The 21591-nt window shown below is 42.8% G+C and overlaps 1 protein-coding gene across 1 annotated transcript in view; it reads left to right on the forward strand.

Moving 5' to 3' along the window:
- The window catches only part of MTUS2 (microtubule associated scaffold protein 2), a 257866-nt gene that overhangs the window by 120448 nt on the left and 115827 nt on the right, over positions 1 to 21591 (forward strand). Inside the window, exon 5 of the mRNA XM_055426319.2 lies at positions 15183 to 15281. Coding sequence (XP_055282294.2) covers positions 15183 to 15281 — 99 coding nt within the window. The remainder of the gene's footprint in view (positions 1 to 15182; positions 15282 to 21591) is intronic.

The raw sequence follows: 21591 nt of genomic DNA on the forward strand, positions 1-21591 counted from the left end.
TATATGAATGGGTGACTTAGACAATAGAAGAACAAAGTGGTCAGTGGCCATAAATATATGAAAAGATGCTCAAATTCACTTAAAACCTGTATACCTAACCTCTGTGCTGTGTTGCTTAGGCATTCTTATTCAGATGGAAGCCAGTTCATTACATTTTATTAAAATAACTGTCATTGAAAAATACAGCTTGAGATTGAGTCTTCCTTCTTTTAAATTAACTTATTTTAATCGGAAGTTAATTACAGTATTGTGATGGTTTTTGCCATACATCAGTGTGAGTCAGCCATAGGTGTACATGTGTCCCCCATCCTGAACCCCCGTCCCACCTCCCTCCTCACCCCATCACTCCAGGTTGTCACAGAGCACGGGCTTTGGGTGCCCTGTCTTATTCATCAGACTCCCACGGTCTATTTTACATACGGTAGTGTATATGTTTCAATGCTCTTCTCTCAAATCATCCAACCCTCTCCTCCCACTAAGTCCAACAGTCTGTTCCTTACGTCTGTGTCTCCTTTGCTGCCCTGCACGCAGGATCATCGGTCCCGTCTTTCTAGATTTCATATATATGTGTTAGTATTCATCGTTCTCTTTCTGACTTACTTCACTCTGTATAATAGGCTTTGGGTTCATCCATCTCCTTAGAACTGAAAGAGTGAGTCTTCTTTCTGGGACAGCGCTAGTTATGTGAACACAGCACCCTGACCCCCTGCAGTCCATTCTGGATTCAGTCCATGTCTCTTCTTCCCCTGGGCTTTCAGTCACAGGCTGAGAACTAATACACTGTACTGAGCAAGATCTGCTCCCAGAATATGGTCTTCCTATAAGTTAAAAATGATCTTTGCTTCCTTGACATCAGTGTGATGACAAAGGAAACCGTCATGGATTTAGTGCTAATGGTTAAAAAAAAAAAAAAATATGAACACCCTCTCCATTGCTGTATAAAGGGAAGAATTTTAGAAACTTAACCTTAGTCTTTCAATAACTCTTTGTCTCTGAATTTTCATGAAAAGCTGTTCTGTTGTTTGTATGTCAAATACAGCATCTCACCAGGATGTTGATCTATGTAATTTTGCCCAAATATTCAGGCTTTACCCATTGACTTTTCTAACGGGTCTGCAGTTGTTGTAGCAAATGGGAAAATGTTTTCAGTTGAAGTGTTGATCTGATGATAGAATACTTATTGGTCAATATGCCTTCTGATTGTGTCATATTGACATGATATATTATGGAAAATAAAATTCCTTTCTTCAGACCCAGCTATATGGAAGGATTTCCCATGTCTATACAGAGAACAAACAGCTGATGTCTTGTTTCGGTTCCTCTCCCCGTAGGGAAAAAATTCTCTGGGAATAGTGAGGCTGTTGCTTTATGGGTACAGAAGCTCCACTTGTATCATGAAAATTATTGTTGCTTCTTTAAAAGCAGGTTATTATTTCTGTATTAAAATCACAGATGTAGGTGTTTTTTGGTGTGTGTGTGCTCAGTTGCGTCCAACTCTTTGCAGCCCCATGGACTGTAGCCCACCAGGTTCCTCTGTCCGTGAATTTTCCAGGCAAGAAGAATACTAGGGTGGATTGCCATCTCCTCCTCCAGGGGATCTTCCCGACCCAGGGGTCGAACCTGCATCTCTTGCACATCCTGCATTAGCAGGCGGGTCCTTCACCACTGCATCACCTGAGAATTCCTATTTCTGCGTATTCTATAGCCTTCCCTGGTGGCTCGAATGGTAAAGAATCTGCTTGCAATACAGGAGACCCGGATTTGATCCCTGAGTTGGGAAGATACCCTGGAGAAGAGAATGGCAACCCACTCCAGTATTCTTGCTTGGAGAATTCCATGGGCAGAGGAGCCTGGTGAGCTACAATCCATAGGGTTGCAAAGAGTTAGACACAACTGACAGACTAACACTTTCCTCTTTCTTCATAGTGTAAAAATACGAGTAGCTTGTCTGCACCGTCAGAATGTGTTTACCAAGCACTTGGATGTTCTGGGTTCTTTAAACAGCCTGCTCTAGCATTTTCTCCTCGCCCTCCCTCTAGTCTGGCCAAGCATCATCTCCCCTCTCTGGGCACATCTAAATAAAGAGACCGAGTAAGAACTTGCTAAAATAAAAGATGCAACCTTAGGACGAGACAGGACGGGTAAAGGGCTCACTTTGCCATGGGCATCTTGGATCTGGATGTTGGGTTGTCCTTAGCATAGCAAGTGTTGTATGCTGCTTTAACGGAAACAACTCTGAGAGGCTGTTATTGTTCTGACGGTGAGAGAGTCATGGCACCTCACAGTGTGGAAGCCCATGCTGACTCAGGTGTGGGACCTGCAGGGGACAAGTTCAGAGCAATTAGGTTGCGCTGGGCTCTTCAGTACAGGGGATGTTATCACTCGGTGTTGGCTGTGTTCTCCCTGAGATGGGATCCCTATGGTTCCCCCAGCTTTTAGCTCATCAGTCCTCATGAAGCCAGCAGAAGGACCTGAAATGGTTTGGGGGTAGAGGAGTTTACAGGAGAGAAGAAATATTAGAAAGAACATTCAGTTCAGTTCAGTTCAGTCGCTCAGGTGTGTCCGACCATTTGCAACCCCATGAACCACAGCACGCCAGGCCTCCCTGTCCATCACCAACTCCCAGAGTCCACCGAAACCCATGTCCATCGAGTTGGTGATCTCATCTTCTGTCGTCCCCTTCTCCTCCTGCCCTCAGTCTTTCCCAGCATCAGGGTCTTTTCCAATGAGTCAGCTCTTTGCATCAGGTAGCCAGAGTATTGGAGTTTCAGCTTCAATATCAGTCCTTCCAATGAACACCCAGGAATGATCTCCTTTAGGATGGACTGGTTGGATCTCCTTGAAATCCAAGGGACTCTCAAGAGTCTTCTCCAACACCACAGTTCAAAAGCATCAGTTCTTCGGTGCTCAGCTTTCTTCACAGTCCAACTGTCACATCCATACATGACCACTGGAAAAACCATAGTGGGAGAAAAATAAAGGCAGTGCATTTGAGACCTGTTCCTTTGCATGAGGTCCCAGGGACAGGAAAATATGGCGGGATGATGGATGGAGTGACTATCCATTGTATGGTTCAGAGGGTAGTGTTTGTGGGTGTCCTGGAAGGCCTGTTTGCTGTTCTTTCCCGCCAGCAGTGGGTGGGGACCTTCCTCACCCATCTTAGTGGCCAGAAGGCACTGTGAATCCCATGCTGTGACCCCAGAGTCCAGCTCAGTCACTCTCGGGTAGAGGGGGACAAAGTCAGGGGAGCTGTGGACGGGCATCCATTCATTCCATGGAGGTTTCAAGAGCACCTTCTCTGAGTTGAGCTCCAGGTTGGATGCTGGGGAACATCACGTGAAAGGGACAGACACAGTCCTTGTTTCTACAGAGCTGCTGGTGTCAGGGGAGAGAAAAGCATAAGACTCATACTTACACATGTATTTAATTATGGTTATGCTGAGTGTAACAGGCTTCTCCAGTGGCTCAGCAGTAAAAAATGTACCTGCAGTGCAGGAGACACAGGAGACTTGGGTTCAGTCCCTGGGTTGGGTCGATTCCCTGGAGTGGGAAATGGCAACCCACTGCAGTGTTTTTGCCTGGGAAATCTCTTGAACAGAGGAGCTTGAAGGGCTGTAGTCCACGGGGTCGCAAAGAGTTGGACAGGACTGGGTGGACACACACACACGCTAAGTCTATGGCAGAGGCGTATTAACAGACCTAACGTAGTGTGCAAAAAGCATGCAGGAGAGACCTAACCGGTCAGTCCAAGTTGCCAAGCGGCAGGAGTGGGGACGGCGTTCTGTGCAGGTGACCATGTAGATTCCCTCTTTGTAGATATTAGAGGTTCCCAGGTCTCCCTCCCCACTGAAAGTCTTGAACCTAGGCTGCTGACCACTAGATACCTTGTTAATTTGAAAACATGCAGCCTCCTCTCCCCTTTTAATCCTTTTGTGGAAGAACTGGAAAGCTGGTAAAAAGACAGGGTCAAAAATAAAAAAGTACAGAAAATTTACAGCTGCTTCCTCAGTCACTAATTTTACTGGTGGGTCCCCCCCGGCCTTCATCATCACACAAACATTGCCCCTTAGGTGGTTCACTGGGACAGTTTGATTTTGTGTGTGGACACTTGATGTTAAAGCTCTGATAACCTCATCCACTGGACAGTTTAGTGGCCTCTCAGTTCAGTTCAGTTCATTTCAGTTGCTCAGTCGTGTCCGACTCTTAGCGACCCCATGAACCACAGCACACCAGGCCTCCCTGTCCATCACCAACTCCCGGAGTTCACTCAAACTCATGTCCATCGAGTCTCTAGGGCTGTCTAAAAATTATCGTCAAAGTGTCACAAAATGATCCAGGTAAGAGACAAGATATATTTCTCTTAATCTACTGTTTCTTTCATGGAAGCATGGATGATATTTTTGATGATTTGGGAGGCGCAATGGGACACGCCCATCATACCAGCGAGAATTTATAAAATGCCGCGACTCACTTGCTGTTAAGCCCCCTGTAGGCTGGTGTGAACCCTGGAATGATGTGGTAACCCCTCCAAAGTGGGACAGAAAACCCTAACTCTCACTTAAGAGTATATGCACGTATTGCATCTCAAAGGTTGAACACCTGGTATCGTGCCCACTCTGCTTGTCAGTCTCCAAGAGCTGTGGGAGCTGGGCCAGCAGTAATTAGTGCCAGTGGTCCTGTGGAGCTGCTTTTCCGTTGTGATTTCTGACATTTATGTGCCTCAGAACTCTGCCTCCTGAACTGTAAACGCATTGTTATGCAAAATGCTTCCATGCTGTAGCCCCGTCACTTAGCCTGATGAGCACAGCACTTTTAATTACATGTCAATGTTTAAAACTTTCCAGTTCTCTCCAGATTTGTATGTTTTACTAGCTACCTTACGCTGATGAAATACCAAATACCCTGTTTACCGTCTTTGGGTGATGACGTTAGGGGGAGCTAGAAAAAATGAAAATATAATAATAAAGAAACAAATGTCAGCCATTCCTTTTCTACAATACCTGGAAAAAGATCACACGTTTCTTGGACATTGCAGAGTCTATGTGTGTTCATCTTTGATCCATCAAAATATTTGTGTCAAGAACTGTTTCAGGCCCCACACTTTATCAGTAATCTCTCCAGCAGCTGATCAGAGTCTAAAGCCCATGATGGACGTGAAAAGCCAGTGTATGACCACCAGACGCAGGAGTATGACATATAGAGTCCCCCAGTCTTAGAAGTAGCTCTTATTGTTGAACAACCCACATGACAGGTTGATGGGGATGAATGAGAGCAGAATAAGTAATGTGACAGAGAAGACTGAGCGCCGAAGAATTGGTGCTTTTGGACTGTGGTGCTGGAGAAGACTCTTGAGAGTCCCTTGGACTGCAGGGAGATCCAACCAGTCCATCCTAAAGGAGATCAGTCCTGGGTGTTCATTGGAAGCACTGATGCTGAAGCTGAAGTTTGTTCTGTAGTCCTGGCATGCGGCAGTCCGTGGGGTTGCAAAGAATCAGACTTAGCAACTGAACAACAACAATGTGACAATACCCTGCTGTGTATCCAAGCTAGACAGTGGCCAAACTGATGTCATGGTTCATGGATGAGCAACTATAATAATAATTGCCAGCATGTTTTGAGTACTTACTGTATGCTTGCCATACCCACCATCTCATTGCATCCTCACTTATTATGATGTGCTGGTACTATTCTTAACCTTATTTTATAGATTAGTAAACTGTGGAATAGAGAGATCAAGTCATTTTCTAAGGGTAACGAAACCAGAAGATTTCTGGGTTGACTTCAAGCCTGGGAATCTAGCTACAAAACGTTTATTTTATCACCATAGCTTCTGTTTTATAGTGGCTACAGTCTCAATTGTGAGTTATCATTTACCACATTGGTAGTTTACATTTTGAAGAAAAAGATGAATATTATAAAAGATGATCATAACATAGGCTGTAAAAAAGATTACAGAATTATAGTACAGTAATCCTTACAGTCAGGTGAATTCCTGACATTTTGAAACCACTTCTTAGTTTCTTTTTTCATTTCTTCTCCAGTTTCTGTTTCTCCCCACATAATAAACAGGCATGACGTCCTAAGTGAGAAATGAGAAATCGCTTTCACACAGAAGCAAAATGAGTAAAGCGGCTCCTGTGATGGATTTGTGGGAGGAAAATAATCCAGTTCTCCTGGGGAATCAAGACTCTGCGTGATCTGTTAGGTCCTGAGAAAACGTGAATCAGTAAATCATGGTGGGAAAAGTACTTTGATTTTTTGACACTACCTAAATAGAAATTGGGTTTTATTCACTGTGGCAGTTTTAGTTAGGTAAGTTCAAGTGAATGGAATGGTCTGAATTATTTGTCTTATTCTATCCAATAATTTACTTTCCTGTTAATTCAAGAACACAGTAAAATTGTACCTTTCAGAGCTAACATTTCCTCCATACAGATATGATCTACTTAGTATTAAAAGTGCCCAAATAAAAAAATTACAAATTCCCTGGTGCCTCCTGACTGGTGGGAGGGCTGTCCAAGAGGGAGGGGCTATCTGTATACATAGAGCTAGTTCACTTCGTCACACAGTAGACGCTAACACAACGTTGTGAAGCAACTGTACCCCAATTTAAATAAAAAAGGAAATAGAGAAATCAGAGGGGAGGAAATTATGAAAGCAACATTTTAAGAAGATTTCCCTCAGCTGTAGGACTGTAACAGCCTACCAGGTACCCAGCATAATGAATGAAAAACGACCCTCACGGGACGGGCGCATCATGAGATTTCGTAAGACTGGGGAAAAGAAGAGGTACCAAGGTTGAAATTTAGAGTAGTACCTAACTTTCCCAAAGTTTCCCCTGAAAACTAAAAGAAAGATGCCTTCTCAATCCCCAGGGGAATGATTGCCACATCAGAATTCTGGGTTTAGCCAAGTGACCAACTGTAAGAAGAAATTTGCAGCCAAAGTGGGGTGTGTGAATTTCAGAGGTAAGGTTCTAGGTGATCCAAGGTGCAGGGTGATACCCAGGTTTCCTGATTAAAGGTGCCTGGCAAGAGTTGTTGTTGTTCAGTCGCTAAGGCATGTCCTAACTCTTTGTGACCCTGTGGACTGTAGCCTACCAGATTCCCCTGTCCTCCACTATCTCCTGGAGTTTGCTCAGATTCATGTCCATTGAGTCAGTGATGCAATCTTACCATCTCATCCTCTGCCACCCTTCTTGTTTTGCCTTCACTCTCTCCCAGCATCAGAGTCTTTTCTAATAAGTCAGCTCTTCACATCATGTGGCCAAAATGTTAGAGCTTCAGTATCAGTTCTTCCAATGAATATACAGGGTTGATTTCCTTTAGGATTGACTGGTTTGATATCCTTTCTGTCCAAGGGACTCTCAAGAATCTTCTCCAGCACCACAACTCAAAAGCATCAATTTTTTGGGTCGCTAGGGGTCCGACACGACTGAGCGACTTCACTTTCACTTTTCACTTTCAAACATTGGAGAAGGAAATGGCAGCCCACTCCAGTGTTCTTGCCTGGAGAATCCCAGGGACAGGGGAGCCTGGTGGGCTTCCGTCTATGGGGTCACACAGAGTCGGACACAACTGAAGTGACTTAGCAGCAGCAGCAGCCTTCTTTATGGTCCAACTTTCACATCCGTACATGACTACTGGGAAGACCCTAGAAAGAGTGGCAGTTGTCTAAGTACTGAAGGGCTGGGATGGCAAATGAGTTGTGCATAGGATCATGGACATTTCCCAGCATGATGGCAGGATCTGGGGTAAGAGGAAGACCATGTCTAGGAGTAAGTGAAAGTCAGTAACTATTGCTGTAGGTGACAGCAGGAAACAGTGTTAGAGTATATCAGCCAAAAGTAGGAACCTCCAAGGAAAAGGAGTTTTACACAAGCATACGGGCTTCAAGTTCTGGTGGGGTGGTGCTGGGTGGTTTGAAAGAGATCTCCTGACTGAGAGAAAAGTTGGGTGAGGAGGATGAGGACCATTTGAGAAAGTTACTCTGAAAGATTGAGGACAGTTGTGGATGGTAGTGGTTTAGTCACTCAGTTGTATCTGACTCTTTGAATCCCATGGACTGTAGCCTACCAGGCGCCTTTGTTTATGGGATTCTTCAGGCAAGAATCCTGGAGTGGGTTGCCATTTCCTTCTTGAGGGGATCTTCCAGACCCAGGAATCAAACCTAGGTCTCCTGCATTGCAGACAGATTCTTTACCATCTGAACCACCAGGGAAGTCCATACTTAGGGATTATGAAACTTCTAAATAGATATGATATTTCCCCCAAAACCTCACTCCTTCATTCCTTTATTCTTACCTTTTCACAACAGTCTTCAGAATTAAATTATCCCTGCTCTTATCCCAGGAAATAATTAGATCTCTGTTATGAGTCTGATTTTTGGAGGTCTTTATTTGAGCACAGAAATCTCCTTTATTCTCCTTTGAATTTCCACTTCCCTCACACATGCAGTAAAGGGTGGAGGAAATGGGATGAACCTTTAATAGTTTAAATCTAGCCTTGTTTCAGGTATATTTAGATTGTTTCCCTCACTAACTCCATTCTCCATCGACATCAGATATTTCTGTTGATTTTTTAAAATTACTATTGGCATGGGGATTCCCTGGCCATCCAGTGATTAAGTCTTTGAGAGCCCACTGCAGTGGGCATGGGTTCGATCCCAGGTCAGGGAACTAAGATTCTGCAAGCCAAGAGTTGCAGTAAAAATATATATTACTATTGACAGCTAAAGCCTGTTTCTTTCTCTTATCTCTGCAACCCCTCTGGAGTCCTCTCCCCACCCCCCATTTATAGCTCATCCAGGTTCCTCTTTTATTTGTTGTGTTTTTATCTAGATAATATTTCCTTTCTTCATCCCATTCAGTCCCTATAAATCTTCCCTTGAAATGGTCCTTCATTCTATTCGCCTCCTAAGTGACAACAGAATCCCTGCTTCCTGGTTACATCATTCATGTTTTCCTATTCGCCTTCTGCAGTTCCATTGCCTGATAATCATAGCTTGCCTTGTTGTCACATTTACCTTTCATTTTTCTTCCTGTTCCCCTTCACCTTCCTAACGGGGCCTTTCATGATGTCTGGGCTAGGTCTGTTGGGCTAGGGGAATTAGAATTAGCTCCATTAACTCCTCTTTCACAAGAGGATAGAATGAGAAGGTTAGACAGTTGGAGCATAAAGTCTCTGGCTGTGCATGTTTCTTTATCCTTTTTGTTTCTTATCTTTTCTTACTTCTACTGAGATTTATTTTCAGGGATTGGCGCCCATTGTGTGTGAGGTTAGGAGCCTGTGAAAATTCCCTTTGACTTTTTTTTTCTTTTATTAAAAAGATATATATATATATAGAATTTTTCTTTTTATGAAAAAAAAAAGTTTGGAGCATTTTTCTAACCGTTATCTATAATCGAATTTTTCTTTTCATTTTGATGTGCTCCCTGAGGATTCTGTATTAAGCATTGTCATTTGTCATCACATTTTTAAGAGGACAGCCTCGTGCTCATCCACCGCTCTTGATTGGGAGGCTCTGGTCCTGGGCTCAGGGCTCCGCTCAGGTGGACTTGGCGTTAAGTATCCATGACGAACAGGTTGTAAGAAAGCACAGGGTGGGTCTTGGAGCAGCACATGTTGGAGTCTTCACGTGGAGGGCATGTGTCCAGGAGAAGCTGAGCTCACATGCCCTTCTTTCCTCTACCAAGGAGCAGTGTACAGGAGCTTCGCCAGGGAGCTCCTTGTGACTTAAGCCTTTGGGAGGCTGTTTGCTGCTCTGTTTATGGTGAAACGCTTTAGGGATTGTCTGGAAATAGGTGACTGCTGTCAGTGACTGTCAGTACTCTCAGTTTCAAATGAAACTCTGTGACTTCCCTGAGACCGGAGGGAGGCCAGCTTTTCTTCCCCCACTGCTGCCTTCGCTGCTCCCCCTCCAAGAGCTGCAGTGACAGGGTTCTGGACTTTGCATATACACAGCCGTGTAGGGTAAGGGGCAGGGTGGGGCAGAGTTGAGGAGTGGGGAGGCAGATGCCTGTCCAAAGTCCAACCAGGGAGCAAGAGCTTTTATACATGGAGGGAGGGGGCTGCAGGCAGAAACAGCACAGTCAGCTCTGACAGTCATCTTGAAATTGGTCATCGGGAGTCTGACCAGCGTCATCTTATTTTAAGTATAGTTAGCCTTCAGTTCCAGGGCCAACATTCTCCCATTTCCTTGAGGCCGCTTCTCAGAATTGTTACAGCTTATGTCAGGGCTACAGTCTAGTCATTGTGTAGTTAACCTCCACCTGGTGGGGGTTTCAGTATCTGGGAGACAGCTCACGGCATATGGCTCAGAATATTATGTGCAGCTCTTGAGAAGGGCCTGAAGGTCGTTGGCTATGCTTTCAGACTAACCTATCATCATTTGGTCTCCTGTGACCGTTTTCCTCTGTTTCTGCATGTTCTCACTTCTCTGATTAAACTTATTCTTTGGCTGAAGTTTTCCCACAGACAGAAGACAGGCAGAGGACTCGGGGCAGGGGGTGGGATGCGGGGGCAAGGACCATAGGGTCCTGCTCCATTTCAGTAGGTACTCTGGGATCTTACGGAGTAAAATGAAAGTTTACAGTGTACTTAAAAATTATTTACTCTGAGTCCAGATTGCAAGAAAATTGCAAAAGCCACTGTATTCTTGACTAATGGCCCTAATTTTCTGTGCCATCAAAAGTTCCCTGAACCACAGAGGAATTTTCTCGGCATTTCTGTGTTCCTACAGGGACAGGATCGTGATACTTTTGATCAAAGTTATGCTTGTGGAATTGTTGGTACTCAGCTGGTTGCTTTCCTTATTCCTTCATAGAGCAGATAAATTATTTTCATTTTGTTTTTGGTTTCATGACTTTTGCTTTTTATTATAAAAACAATGTATGAGATCTTCATTAAAAGTGGAAATAATGCAGAAGCATATGAAAACAAAAAGTAAAATTCCCTTGATCCTACTGCTCAGAAGTAACCATTATCAAAAATATTTTAAAACTAGTAATATTTTAAACTGGCTTAAAATTCAATATTCAAAAAACTAAGATCGTGACATCTGGTCCCATCACTTCATGAAGGGGAAAAAGTGGAAACGGACAGATTTTATTTTCTTGGGCTCCTAAATCACTATGTACAGTGACTGCAGCCATGAAGTTAAAATACTCTTGCTCTTAGGAAAGAAAACAATGACAAACCTAGACAGTGTATTAAAAAGCAGATACATCACTTGCTGACAAAGGTCTGTCTAGTCAAAGCTATGGTTTTTCCGGTAGTCATGTACAGATGTGAGAGTTTGACCATAAAGAAGGCCACCAAAGAAGGTGATGCATTTGAATTATGGTGTTGGAGAAGACTCCTGAGAGTCCCTTGGGCTACATGGAGATCAAACCAGTCAATCCAAAGGAAATCAACCCTGAATATTCATTGAAAGGACTATTGCTGAAGCTCCAGTACTTTGGACACCTGATGCAAAGAGCTGACTCATTGGAAAAGACCATGATGCTGGGAAAGATTGAAGGCAAAATAAGAAGGGGACAGCAGAGGATGAGTAGGTTGGATGGCATCACCAACTCAATGGACATGAATTTGAGCAAACTCCCGGAGATAGTGGAAGACAGGGAAGTCTGGTGTGCTGCAGTCCATGGGGTCGAAGAGTTGAACATGACTTAGTGACTAAAAAACAACAACAAAACTAGGAAACAGTCTTTCAGAAATTTTTATATATTTACAGCTGTGTGTGAGTTAGTTGCTCAGTCGTGTCTCTTTGCAACCCCATGGACTGTAGCCCCCCAGGCTTCTCTGTCCATGGGATTCTCCAGGCAAGAATACTAGAGTGGATTGCCATACCCTTCTCCAGGGGATTTTCCCAACCCAGGATTGAACCCTGGTCTCCTGCATTGCAGGCAGATTCTTTACCTTTTGAGCTATGAGGAAGTCCGATTTACAGCTGTAATATAGATATCTTTGTGTATTTAAAATGGGATAATACAATGCATACTGTTCAACAAATAGCTTTTTAATTTATTTCTCATGAACATCTTTCCATGCCAGTATAATATAAAGCAACCTCATTGTTTTTATTGGCAGCATAGTGCTACATCATACCATATGCTACGAACATACCATAGTTTATTTGACCATTCCCCATGTGCATTTTGGTTATTTTCATGTCTTTATCATTGTGAATGATGTATGAAGTGTCTTTGAACATACATCTTTTCACACTTGTATTCCAAAGAGAGATCTGTAGAAGCAGAATTGCTGAGTCAAGACTATCAGTGTTTAAATTTTTGATAGAAGCTGCCAAAGAGCATTCCATGAAGGCTGGATGGAAAGTATTGAAACTCTGAATAAATATTTATGTTTTGTTTCCCTACAAAGTGTTGTGTTTAGCTCACACTTTGGCCTTTAACACTTCCTTCTGAGCTCCCAGGAGCCTGGGTGACTTTCTGTGTTACTTGAAACCTAAGATCTGAGCAGAGGGAGGGAGAGAGACATGAGCCACAAATTGGATCCTCCGCAGGTGAATGTGGCTTTGGTGGAGTGGCATGGGGGCTGGGCTTTCAGGTACCCCGAGGGTCCGGCCTCCTGTAGCCCCTAAATGTCTGGCCATGAGCTGTCTTGAAAAGAGTCCAATGGGAAATGGAGGGGACAGTGGGCATTGACTGAATGGCCATGCTGTCCAGGGCAGGGTGCATCGTCTGGCTGAAGGTTATATTCTGGTGGGGAAGGCAGACAGTGATCAGACAGATTCGTGGATCTGTTTTGGATGGTGGTAAGTGATGCGAAGAAGAATGAAGCAGGTGAGGGGAGAGTGTCAGGTGGCAGGAGGGCTGTTCTACCTGTTGTGCCAGGCACTGCCTCCCTGGAGACTGTGCCAGGGCCTGAATGAGCAGGCGAGTGAACCAAGCTCAAGGATCGGGGAGGCACATTCCATGCAGAAGGAATGTGCACTCAAGAGCATGTGCCTGCAGTGGGAGGAAGAACAGCAAGTTTGAGCGCCAGCAAGGTGCAGGAGGAAGAGCAGGAGGCAAGTGGACACAGAGGAAGCGGGTGAAGCAGGAGCCCAGTTGGGTCAGAAAAGTAGAGGTTGGTTGCAAACACCTTCCTTCCTCTGCAAAGCCCAGAAATGACTCCTCCCCAGTCATGTGCATGGGCGCGCACACACACACACACACACACACACGTGCATACACACATGCATATAAATAATCTCAAATAGTGCTTTTAAGGCTGTAAGAGAAAGTTGACATATTTGGACATATTGAAAGTTTATAAATATGGTACAACAAAAGGTACTATAAATAAGCTGTAAAAAGTGAAACGTGGAAAATGTAATTTGTAGAAAAGGAGAGGATTAATATCGAGGATAAATGAAGAATTTTTACACGTCAGTAAGAAAAATGGACGAAGGGTTTAATGAGGCGATTTTCAAATGCATATGACCAATTTAAAAAGATTCCAAACGTTTGGCAAAAAATCAAAATGACCGAGACTTCAGTGTCAGTGGGGCAAGGGACGTGTACGAAGAACTGGTCTCCCACACTTGGTTGGGAATGTCACTTAGTAGCTTTGGGTGGAGGACAACTGGGCTATGTCTGGCGAAATGAGCAGACTCTCAGTCTGGCAAAAGCGTAGCTGTGCATTTATTCTGTAAAGAGGCCGATACATGCTTACAAAGAAACAAGTAGAAAACTGTTTACATAGCACATTTATCTTTTTTAATAGCTGACGCTTGCAAACACTCTAAATGCTCATCAACCGGAGGATGGGTAAATTACAGTGCTTCTTTGCCCCTTAATATGGTATGACATTTTTAAAAGATCTATAAATGCACTGATACGAAAAGGATCTTGAGAAGTGTGGGTAGGTAAAAAGAAATCGCAGTATGCGATTCATTTAATTAATTAATAGCCATGTATGTGCTTGTGTAGGTATGTTTATAAATAACTAGAATAATGTCTGGAGGAATAAATGCAAACTTCTAGCAGCAGTTACCTCTGAAGTGGGAGTAAGGATGTGGGGCTGGGAGTGAAGAGGGAAGTTTGTGTTCTGCTTCTAAGGGACCATCACCATCACTGGGGTTTATTTATTTTTTTAATCACAGTGTTTGGAGTTTTTTAACCGTTTATTTATGTATTATTTTTGCTGTGCTGGGTCTTTGCTGCTGTGTGTGGGCTATCTAGTTGCAGTGAGCAGGGGCCACTCTTCATTGCCGTGCATGAGCTTCTCATTGAGACGGCTTCTCTTGTTTCTGAGCATGGGCTCTAGGTGCACAGGCTTCAGTCGTGGTGTGTGGGCTTAGCACGTGGGATCTTCCCAGATCAGAGATCAAACCCTTGTCTCCTGCATTGGCAGTCGGATTCTTTACCACTGAGCCACCAGGAAAGCCCAGGGTTTATTTTTGAAATGGCATAATAAATGGTCCTGAGGTGGAGACAGGTCTAGGTATGCCCAGGTTGGTGTTATTTCTCTGATCTTCCATCCATCATTCTTTGACTTTCTGATGAAGGGGATGTGAGGTGAGGGTCTGTGCCCAGCACACAGGGAGAAATGGGGCCATGTCCTGAGTGCCCATTCTGAGATTGAGCCCAAGTTCAAGATGTCCCGTGCTGCTGCAGCCGCCTCTGCCATCTGGTCCCACAAAGGCTCAGCTGCAGCAGAGACAGAACTTGGAGGCTCTCCAGGTCACCTCTGCAGACCAGCTGCGTGGAAATTAATTAGAGGCAGACCAAGTCCCCCGAGGCTCAGCTCTCATGATGCTGAAGTCATTAGCAGTTAGATTCGGCTACAGCTTCCTCCTTCTCCATCTTCTGCAAATTTGTTTGGGCAAGGAGACAGGCTGACTGAGTTGGTGGCTGAGGACAGTGAAATTTTAATTCCCACATCGTTTCTCAGGGCCCTTGGGGTGCGGTGACCCCCAGAGACAGGGGCGGTTTTCATCATGTCAGAGACAGCGGTGTACTTATTCCTCTGACTGCTCATAACAAAATCCCCTTTGCTATAAACAAGCGTGTCATTCCTGAAGCACAGGAGGTGGTGACTATAGCAACAAATCGCCCAAATATTATTTTGTTCTGTGTGCCTTTTGTTAAGCCTCCCTTTCCACAATTTGTGTTAACCGTTTTGATTGTAATGAGCTCTCTTTTGTTTCTTTCTCTCTTTTTCAACTATTTATAGGAGCCAAGAAAGAAGTGCAAAAAGAGCAAGATGCCAGTAAACCTGCAGTTTCATCTCCTAAGAGGACAGCGGCTTCAAGTGCCAAGCTTCATTCGCCAGGTATTTAAGAAATGTGAACTATGTTATCTGAGGAGACTTGAACTTGGAATTCATTTTGTTCAGATGTCATTAATGGAGCGATGCCAGCCCACGTGGTCCGCGTGACTATTCCAGGGCTTGATGTTCGTGTACGGCTGTGTTCTGACTCCAGCTGAAATGAACCAGCTGTTGGCATCATTTTGTCTTTAAAAAATGTTATTAATGCTACATTTAGGGGGTAGGATCTTCTCTATATAGGAGTATCTACTATTCCAACAGCACCTGAGATAATTTATAATTGAAAAACAGATTTTGGAGATCTTACCTCAAGAGATAATATTTTCCAAAAAGAGGAGAAAAAGATGAACCGTGGATATCAAACACTTGTTATTTTATTTATTTACATACTTGTGTGAACAAGCTATGTAATGTTGTGAAAGTTGAAAATTACCTATTATGGAAATTCATATTGTAAGACATCAGCCTCTTTGTAGAACAGAATGCAGTATAACCTTTAAGCACAAAAGTACTAGCAATAATAACAACTAAAGTTTGAGTTCTTACTGTATACCAAGTACTGTCCTTAGGTCTTTAAATGTATTCATTTATGTAATGCCCACAGTAACTGGGAGATGGGTATGATATTGCCTCTTCTTTTGTATGTGAGGAAATTGAGCTTCATAGATTTTCATTAACTTGCCCAAAAGTCACAGGAAATAAATAGTAGAGCCTTTGCTTTAACACAGGCACTTTGAATCCCAAAAGTGCACTCTTACTTGCTGCACTATGAACCAGAAACCTTGCAGAATAATGACCTTATTAATAATGTTTCCAGTAAATTTTTAAAATGTATAGGAAGTAATCCAACATCACACATGTGTGGGTCAGGAGACAGAGGCTGTTACCAAAGGCAGATTTGTGTGCCTGATGCAGAATGAGGCAAAACACACTGAAATGTCAGAATTTGGAGCAGAAAAAGGTTAATTGCAGGGCCTGCAAGGAGACTGGTAGTTTGTGCTCTGAAAACCCAGAACTGCTCAAAGGATTTCACCAAAGCACTTTTAAAGGCAAGTTGAGGGAGAGGCGTGGTTAGTTGTTGCAAACTTCATGGTGTGGGAATTCTTTGCTCTTGCAGCTGTCCCTGTGGGTCAAGTCAGGATGTTCCTGTAATCTTCCAACAAGACATATGTAGGGAAAGGTTGAAGTGAGGGCTTAAAAAATTTAAATCTATGTCAATGAAGGCAAAGAGGGGAGAAAGGAAAAAGAAAGCAGAGAAAGGAAAGGAGAGGAAGGAAGGAAGGGGTTGAGATCTACTTAAGCAGTAGTCCATTCCTTTTTATTGGCGAATAGAACTCCACTGTGTAAGTGCCACAATTTATCCATTTACCTATTGAGACACTTTGGAAATTTCCCCAGGGATTTGGCTATTATAAATGAAGCTACCACGTACATTTGTACAACCATTGGTACAGACCTCTGCTTTCATTTTTCTTGGCAAATAACTAAGAGTGGAATGCCTGAGTCATATGGTAGCTATGTGTTTAGCTTTTAAATCTGTTTAAAAGTTTTCCAATCTGTTTTCCAAGGTAGTTGTACCATTTTATATTCCCGTCAGTGATGTCCAAGAGATCCAGTTCCTCCATGTCCTTGCCAACCCTTGGTATGGTCAGTCTTTTCAATAATAAACATTATAATAATAGGTACATAGCAGTATCTCATGGTTTTAATTTGCATTTACCTATCAACTAATGACATTAAAATGTTGAACATCTTTTTTATGTTTATTTGACATCTATGTATATTCTTCCATAAAATATTCCAATCTTTTGCCCTTTCAATTGGAAGTGTTTTTTATTGAATTTTGAGAGTTTCTGTATATTCTGGTCACAATTTTTTCAGGTATGTGATCTGCAATTTTCTTTTCTCCACAATCTACGTGTTGTTTTGCACTCCCCTAACAATGGGTTTACAAGGTTAGAAGTTCTTAATGTTCATGAAGTCCAATTCATGATTTTTTCTTTTATGGACCATATTTTTAGTATTATCTTTAAAAATCTTTACATAACCTAAGTTCATAAAGATTTTCTCCTACATTTTATTCTAAAATACTTATAGGTTTTATATTTACATCTGTGATTCATTTGTTTTGTATGCAGTGTAAAATATGACTTGATTCTCAGTAGATTTCTACTGTGATCATTATTCTCTCTTCTGCTTGCATTGAGTTTAATTAGCTAATGTCATTCATTTGAAGTCTTTCTGCTTTTCTAATGTGCATTTAATACAGTAAATGTCCCTTCATATACTACGTTAGCTGTAATTCACATATTTTGATATGTTTTTCATCTTCATTGAGTTCAAAATATTTTCATTTAGCTCTCTAATCCATTTTGAGTTTATTTTGGTGTATGGTGTTAGGAAGTCTTCTAGTTTCATTCTTTTACAAGTGGCTTGTTAAAGAGACTGTCTTTTCTCCATTTTATATTCTTGCCTCCTTTGTCAAAGATGAGGTGTCCATAGGTGCGTGGATTTATCTCTGGGCTTTCTATTTTGTTCCATTGATCTTTATTTCTGTATTTATGCCAGTACCATACTGTCTTGATGACTGTGGCTTTGTAGTAGATCCTGAAGTCTGGCAGGTTAATTCCTCCAGTTCCATTCTTCTTTTTCAAGATTGCTTTGGCTATTCGAGGTTTTTTGTAATTCCATACAAATTGTGAGATTATTTGTTCTAGTTCTGTGAAAAATATCGTTGGTAGCTTGATAGGAATTGCATTGAATGTATAAATTACTTTGGGTAGTATACTCATTTTTACAATGTTTTTTCTTCCAATCCATGAACGTGGTATATTTCTCCATCTATTAGTGTCCTCTTTGATTACTCTCACTAGTGTTTTATAGTTTTCTACGTACAAGTCTTTTGTTTCCTTAGGTAGATATATTCCTAAGTATTTAATTGTTTTCGTTGCAACAGTGAATGGAATAGTCTCCTTAATTTCTCTATTTTCTCATTATTAGTGTATAGGAATGCAAGGGATTTCTGTGTGTTGATTTTATATCCTGCAACTTTACTGTATTCATTGATTAGCTCTAGTAGTTTTCTGGTAGAGTCTTTAGGGTTTTCTGTGTAGAGGATCATGTCATCAGTGAATAGTGAAAGTTTTACTTCTTCTTTTCCAATTTGTATTCCTTTTATGTCTTTTTCTGCTCTGATTGCTGTAGCCAAAACTTCCAGAACTATGTTGAAGAGTAGTGGTGAGAGTGGGCACCCTTGTCTTGTTCCTGACTTTAGGGGAAATGCTTTCAGTTTTTCACCATTGAGGATAATGTTTGCTGTGGGTTTGTCATATATAGCTTTTATTATGTTGAGATATGTCCCTTCTATTCCCACTTTCTGGAGGGTTTTTATCATAAATTTTGTCGAAGGCTTTCTCTGCATCTATTGAGATAATCATATGATTTTTATTTTTCAGTTTGTTAATGTGGTGTATTACGTTGATTGATTTGAAGATATTGAAGAATCCTTGCATTCCTGGGATAAAGCCCACTTGGTCATGATGTATGATCTTCTTAATGTGTTGTTGGATTCTGATTGCTAGAATTTTGTTAAGGATTTTTGCATCTATGTTCATCAGTAATATTGGCCTGTAGTTTTCTTTTTTTGTGGGATCTCTGGTGTCTCTTCTCATGAGGCCACTAATCCCATTCATGGCAGCCTCACCCTCATGACCTCAACGCTTTCCCCAGAGCACCTCCTCAAAATACCATCTCATTGGAGATTAGGGATTAGCACGTGAATTTTGGGAGAACACGAACAGCTCAAAGCATCTGCATATGTGTGCAGAGGAGCAGAAACATTGGAGTCCAGGCTACCACAGGAGAATGTCAAGCCAGCTCTGGTGAAGAGAAACCTATATAATGAGAGTGGACAGGTCTGGGAGCACAGCATTCCTGTCCTCAACCCCCTCTCCTTGCCTCCTGCATACCTCTCTAAGGGCAACTCTCCTTTCTTCAGATTACTGAACATCAAATAAGCTGAGCTTCACTGGTCAGTGGTGCCTCCGTCAAGCCTTGAACCCTCAACTGTCACCTGACTGCGGAGTGGCAGGTGAAGTCCAGGTGTGTTTCCCTCCCCTGCTGATCTGGATCTTCCCTGAGGATGGCCTTGACCCATTTCTCTCCCACCTTTGCAGCCAGGCTTGGGGAAGAGGCATCTTGTGATTCTCGTCTCTGTCCCTTGCTTGCAGATGACTTCTCCCATCCCTGCCAGCTAGCATCCCCCTCCCTATTCCACTGCCTCCCCTCCCCGAATCCTGCAAAGGCCTCTCATGACCTCCTGGTTTTTAAGTCTACGTGACACGTCCCGGTCCTTATCTCTGTGGCCTTTGGCGTTACTGATCACTCCTTTCCTGAAGTTTTCTTTCCCTTAAATATGTGACCCCTATTCCTGCTGGTTTTCTTCCAGCTTCTGGAAATGCTTGCATGGAGTTGTCTTCACTAGAAACTCTTCTGAAAATTCTAAATGTTGCCAAGCAGTTTGGCCCAGGAGACTAGACCAAACTGAGTTCAAATCCTGGCTCAGTGGCTCACGTGATATATGAACTGGGGCAAATAACAGAATTTCTCCGAGCCTCAGCTGCTTCTTTAGTAATTCATATATTGTGAATTTTACTCTTTTAAAGTATACAATTCAGTGGGTTTTAGTATATTCACAAAATTGTGCAGCCATCAGTACTACTTCCAGAGCAGTTTCTTTTACCCTCAGAAGAAACCCATACTTGTGAGCAGTCACTCCCTGTCCATGCTCCCCAGCAGCTGACAACCACTAGTCTAGTTTCTGTTTCTTGGATTTGTTTATTCTGGACATTTCGTGTAAATGGAATCATATTCTGTGTGGCTTTTTCTATCAGTTGTTTTCACTTAGCACGTTTTTGAGGTTCATCCATGTCAAAGTGAGGATCAGTCTTTCCTTCCTGGATCAGTGTTTTGTTCCTGGTTTGGGCTGAATAATGTTACACCATGTGAATGTGTCATAGTTTATCCACTCATTGGTTGATGGGCGTTTGTTTCCAGCTTTTGGCTACTATGAGCAATGCTGCTATGAAAATCCATGCCATTAATCTTTTCATATGCAGTGTCTAATCTACTCTTAATCCCTTCCAGTGTATTTTTATCTCAGACATTCAAATTGTTAATCTCTAGAATTTTTATTTAAGTCTGTTTTTGTCTTTGTTTCTATTTGATGTACTCAGTCTTTCCTCCAGCCTCTTGATATATGGAATACAGTTATAATAACTGTTCATTGCTGGTGCTTTTCTTGGCTGACTTCAATTGATTGCATCCCCTCTTTAACATGGCTTGTACATCCCTGCTTATTTACATGCCTGAGAATTTTTTTAGATGACTGACATTGTGAATTTTTAGATTTTTTTTTTAATTCTATAAATATTCTTAAGCTTTGTTCTTGGGTGAAACTATGTGACTTGGAAAGAGCTTGATCATCTTGGATCTTTCTCATCAGCTTTGTTAAACAGATCCTAACCAGCAGTTAGTCTAGGACTGGTTTCACCAGCGCACCATGATACTACCCTTCCAGGTGTTCTGATGCCCTGGGAATTGCGGTGGGCACAGGAATTGATCCTGGCCTTCTGTGAGCTCCGGTAGTGTTCCCTCTAGTCCTGGGCAGAATTCTCTCCCTGGCTGTGGGCACTGTCCTCAGCTGCACTGATGTAAGTTGTCCAGAAACTCCGGGGCCCTTCTGTGTCATTCTGTGTCTCTGTGAAGCTGTCCCCTCAGCTACTCTGCCCTGTAGCTGCTGACCCTTGAACTTCCTGAGCCCCCAGCTCCACCTTCCCAAGTTGGGGAGACTACCAGACTCCCCCTGGGTTTCCTGACTCTGTGCCACAGCCCGGAAGACCACCAAGAGAGCAGGCTCAGGCACCCGTTGGGGTGGCAGGGGTCGCCTCGTGTGTTTCTGAGTCTTTGGTTCCTTGTGCTTCATTGCCTAATATAATGTCTTGAAATCCACTGACACATATTTTGGTCAAGTGTTTTGGGTAGTTTCAGATGAGAAGATAAATCTACTCCTTTTTTACTCCATCTTCACCAGTGAAAGTTGCTCAGTCGTGTCCGACTCTTTGCGACCCCATGGATGATACAGTCCATGAAATTCTCCAGGCCAGAATAATGGAGTGGGTAGCCTTTCCCTTCTCCAAGGGATGTTCCCAACCCAGGGATCGAACCCAGGTCTCCTGCATTGCAGGCGGATTCTTTACCAGCTGAGCTACAGGGGAAGCCTAAGAATACTGGAGTGGGTAGCCTATCCCTTCTC

Source organism: Moschus berezovskii, chromosome 13 (assembly GCF_049115385.1).
Source record: "Moschus berezovskii isolate FMDL1 chromosome 13, NW_MosBer_1.0, whole genome shotgun sequence".
Lineage (NCBI taxonomy): Eukaryota > Metazoa > Chordata > Mammalia > Artiodactyla > Moschidae > Moschus > Moschus berezovskii.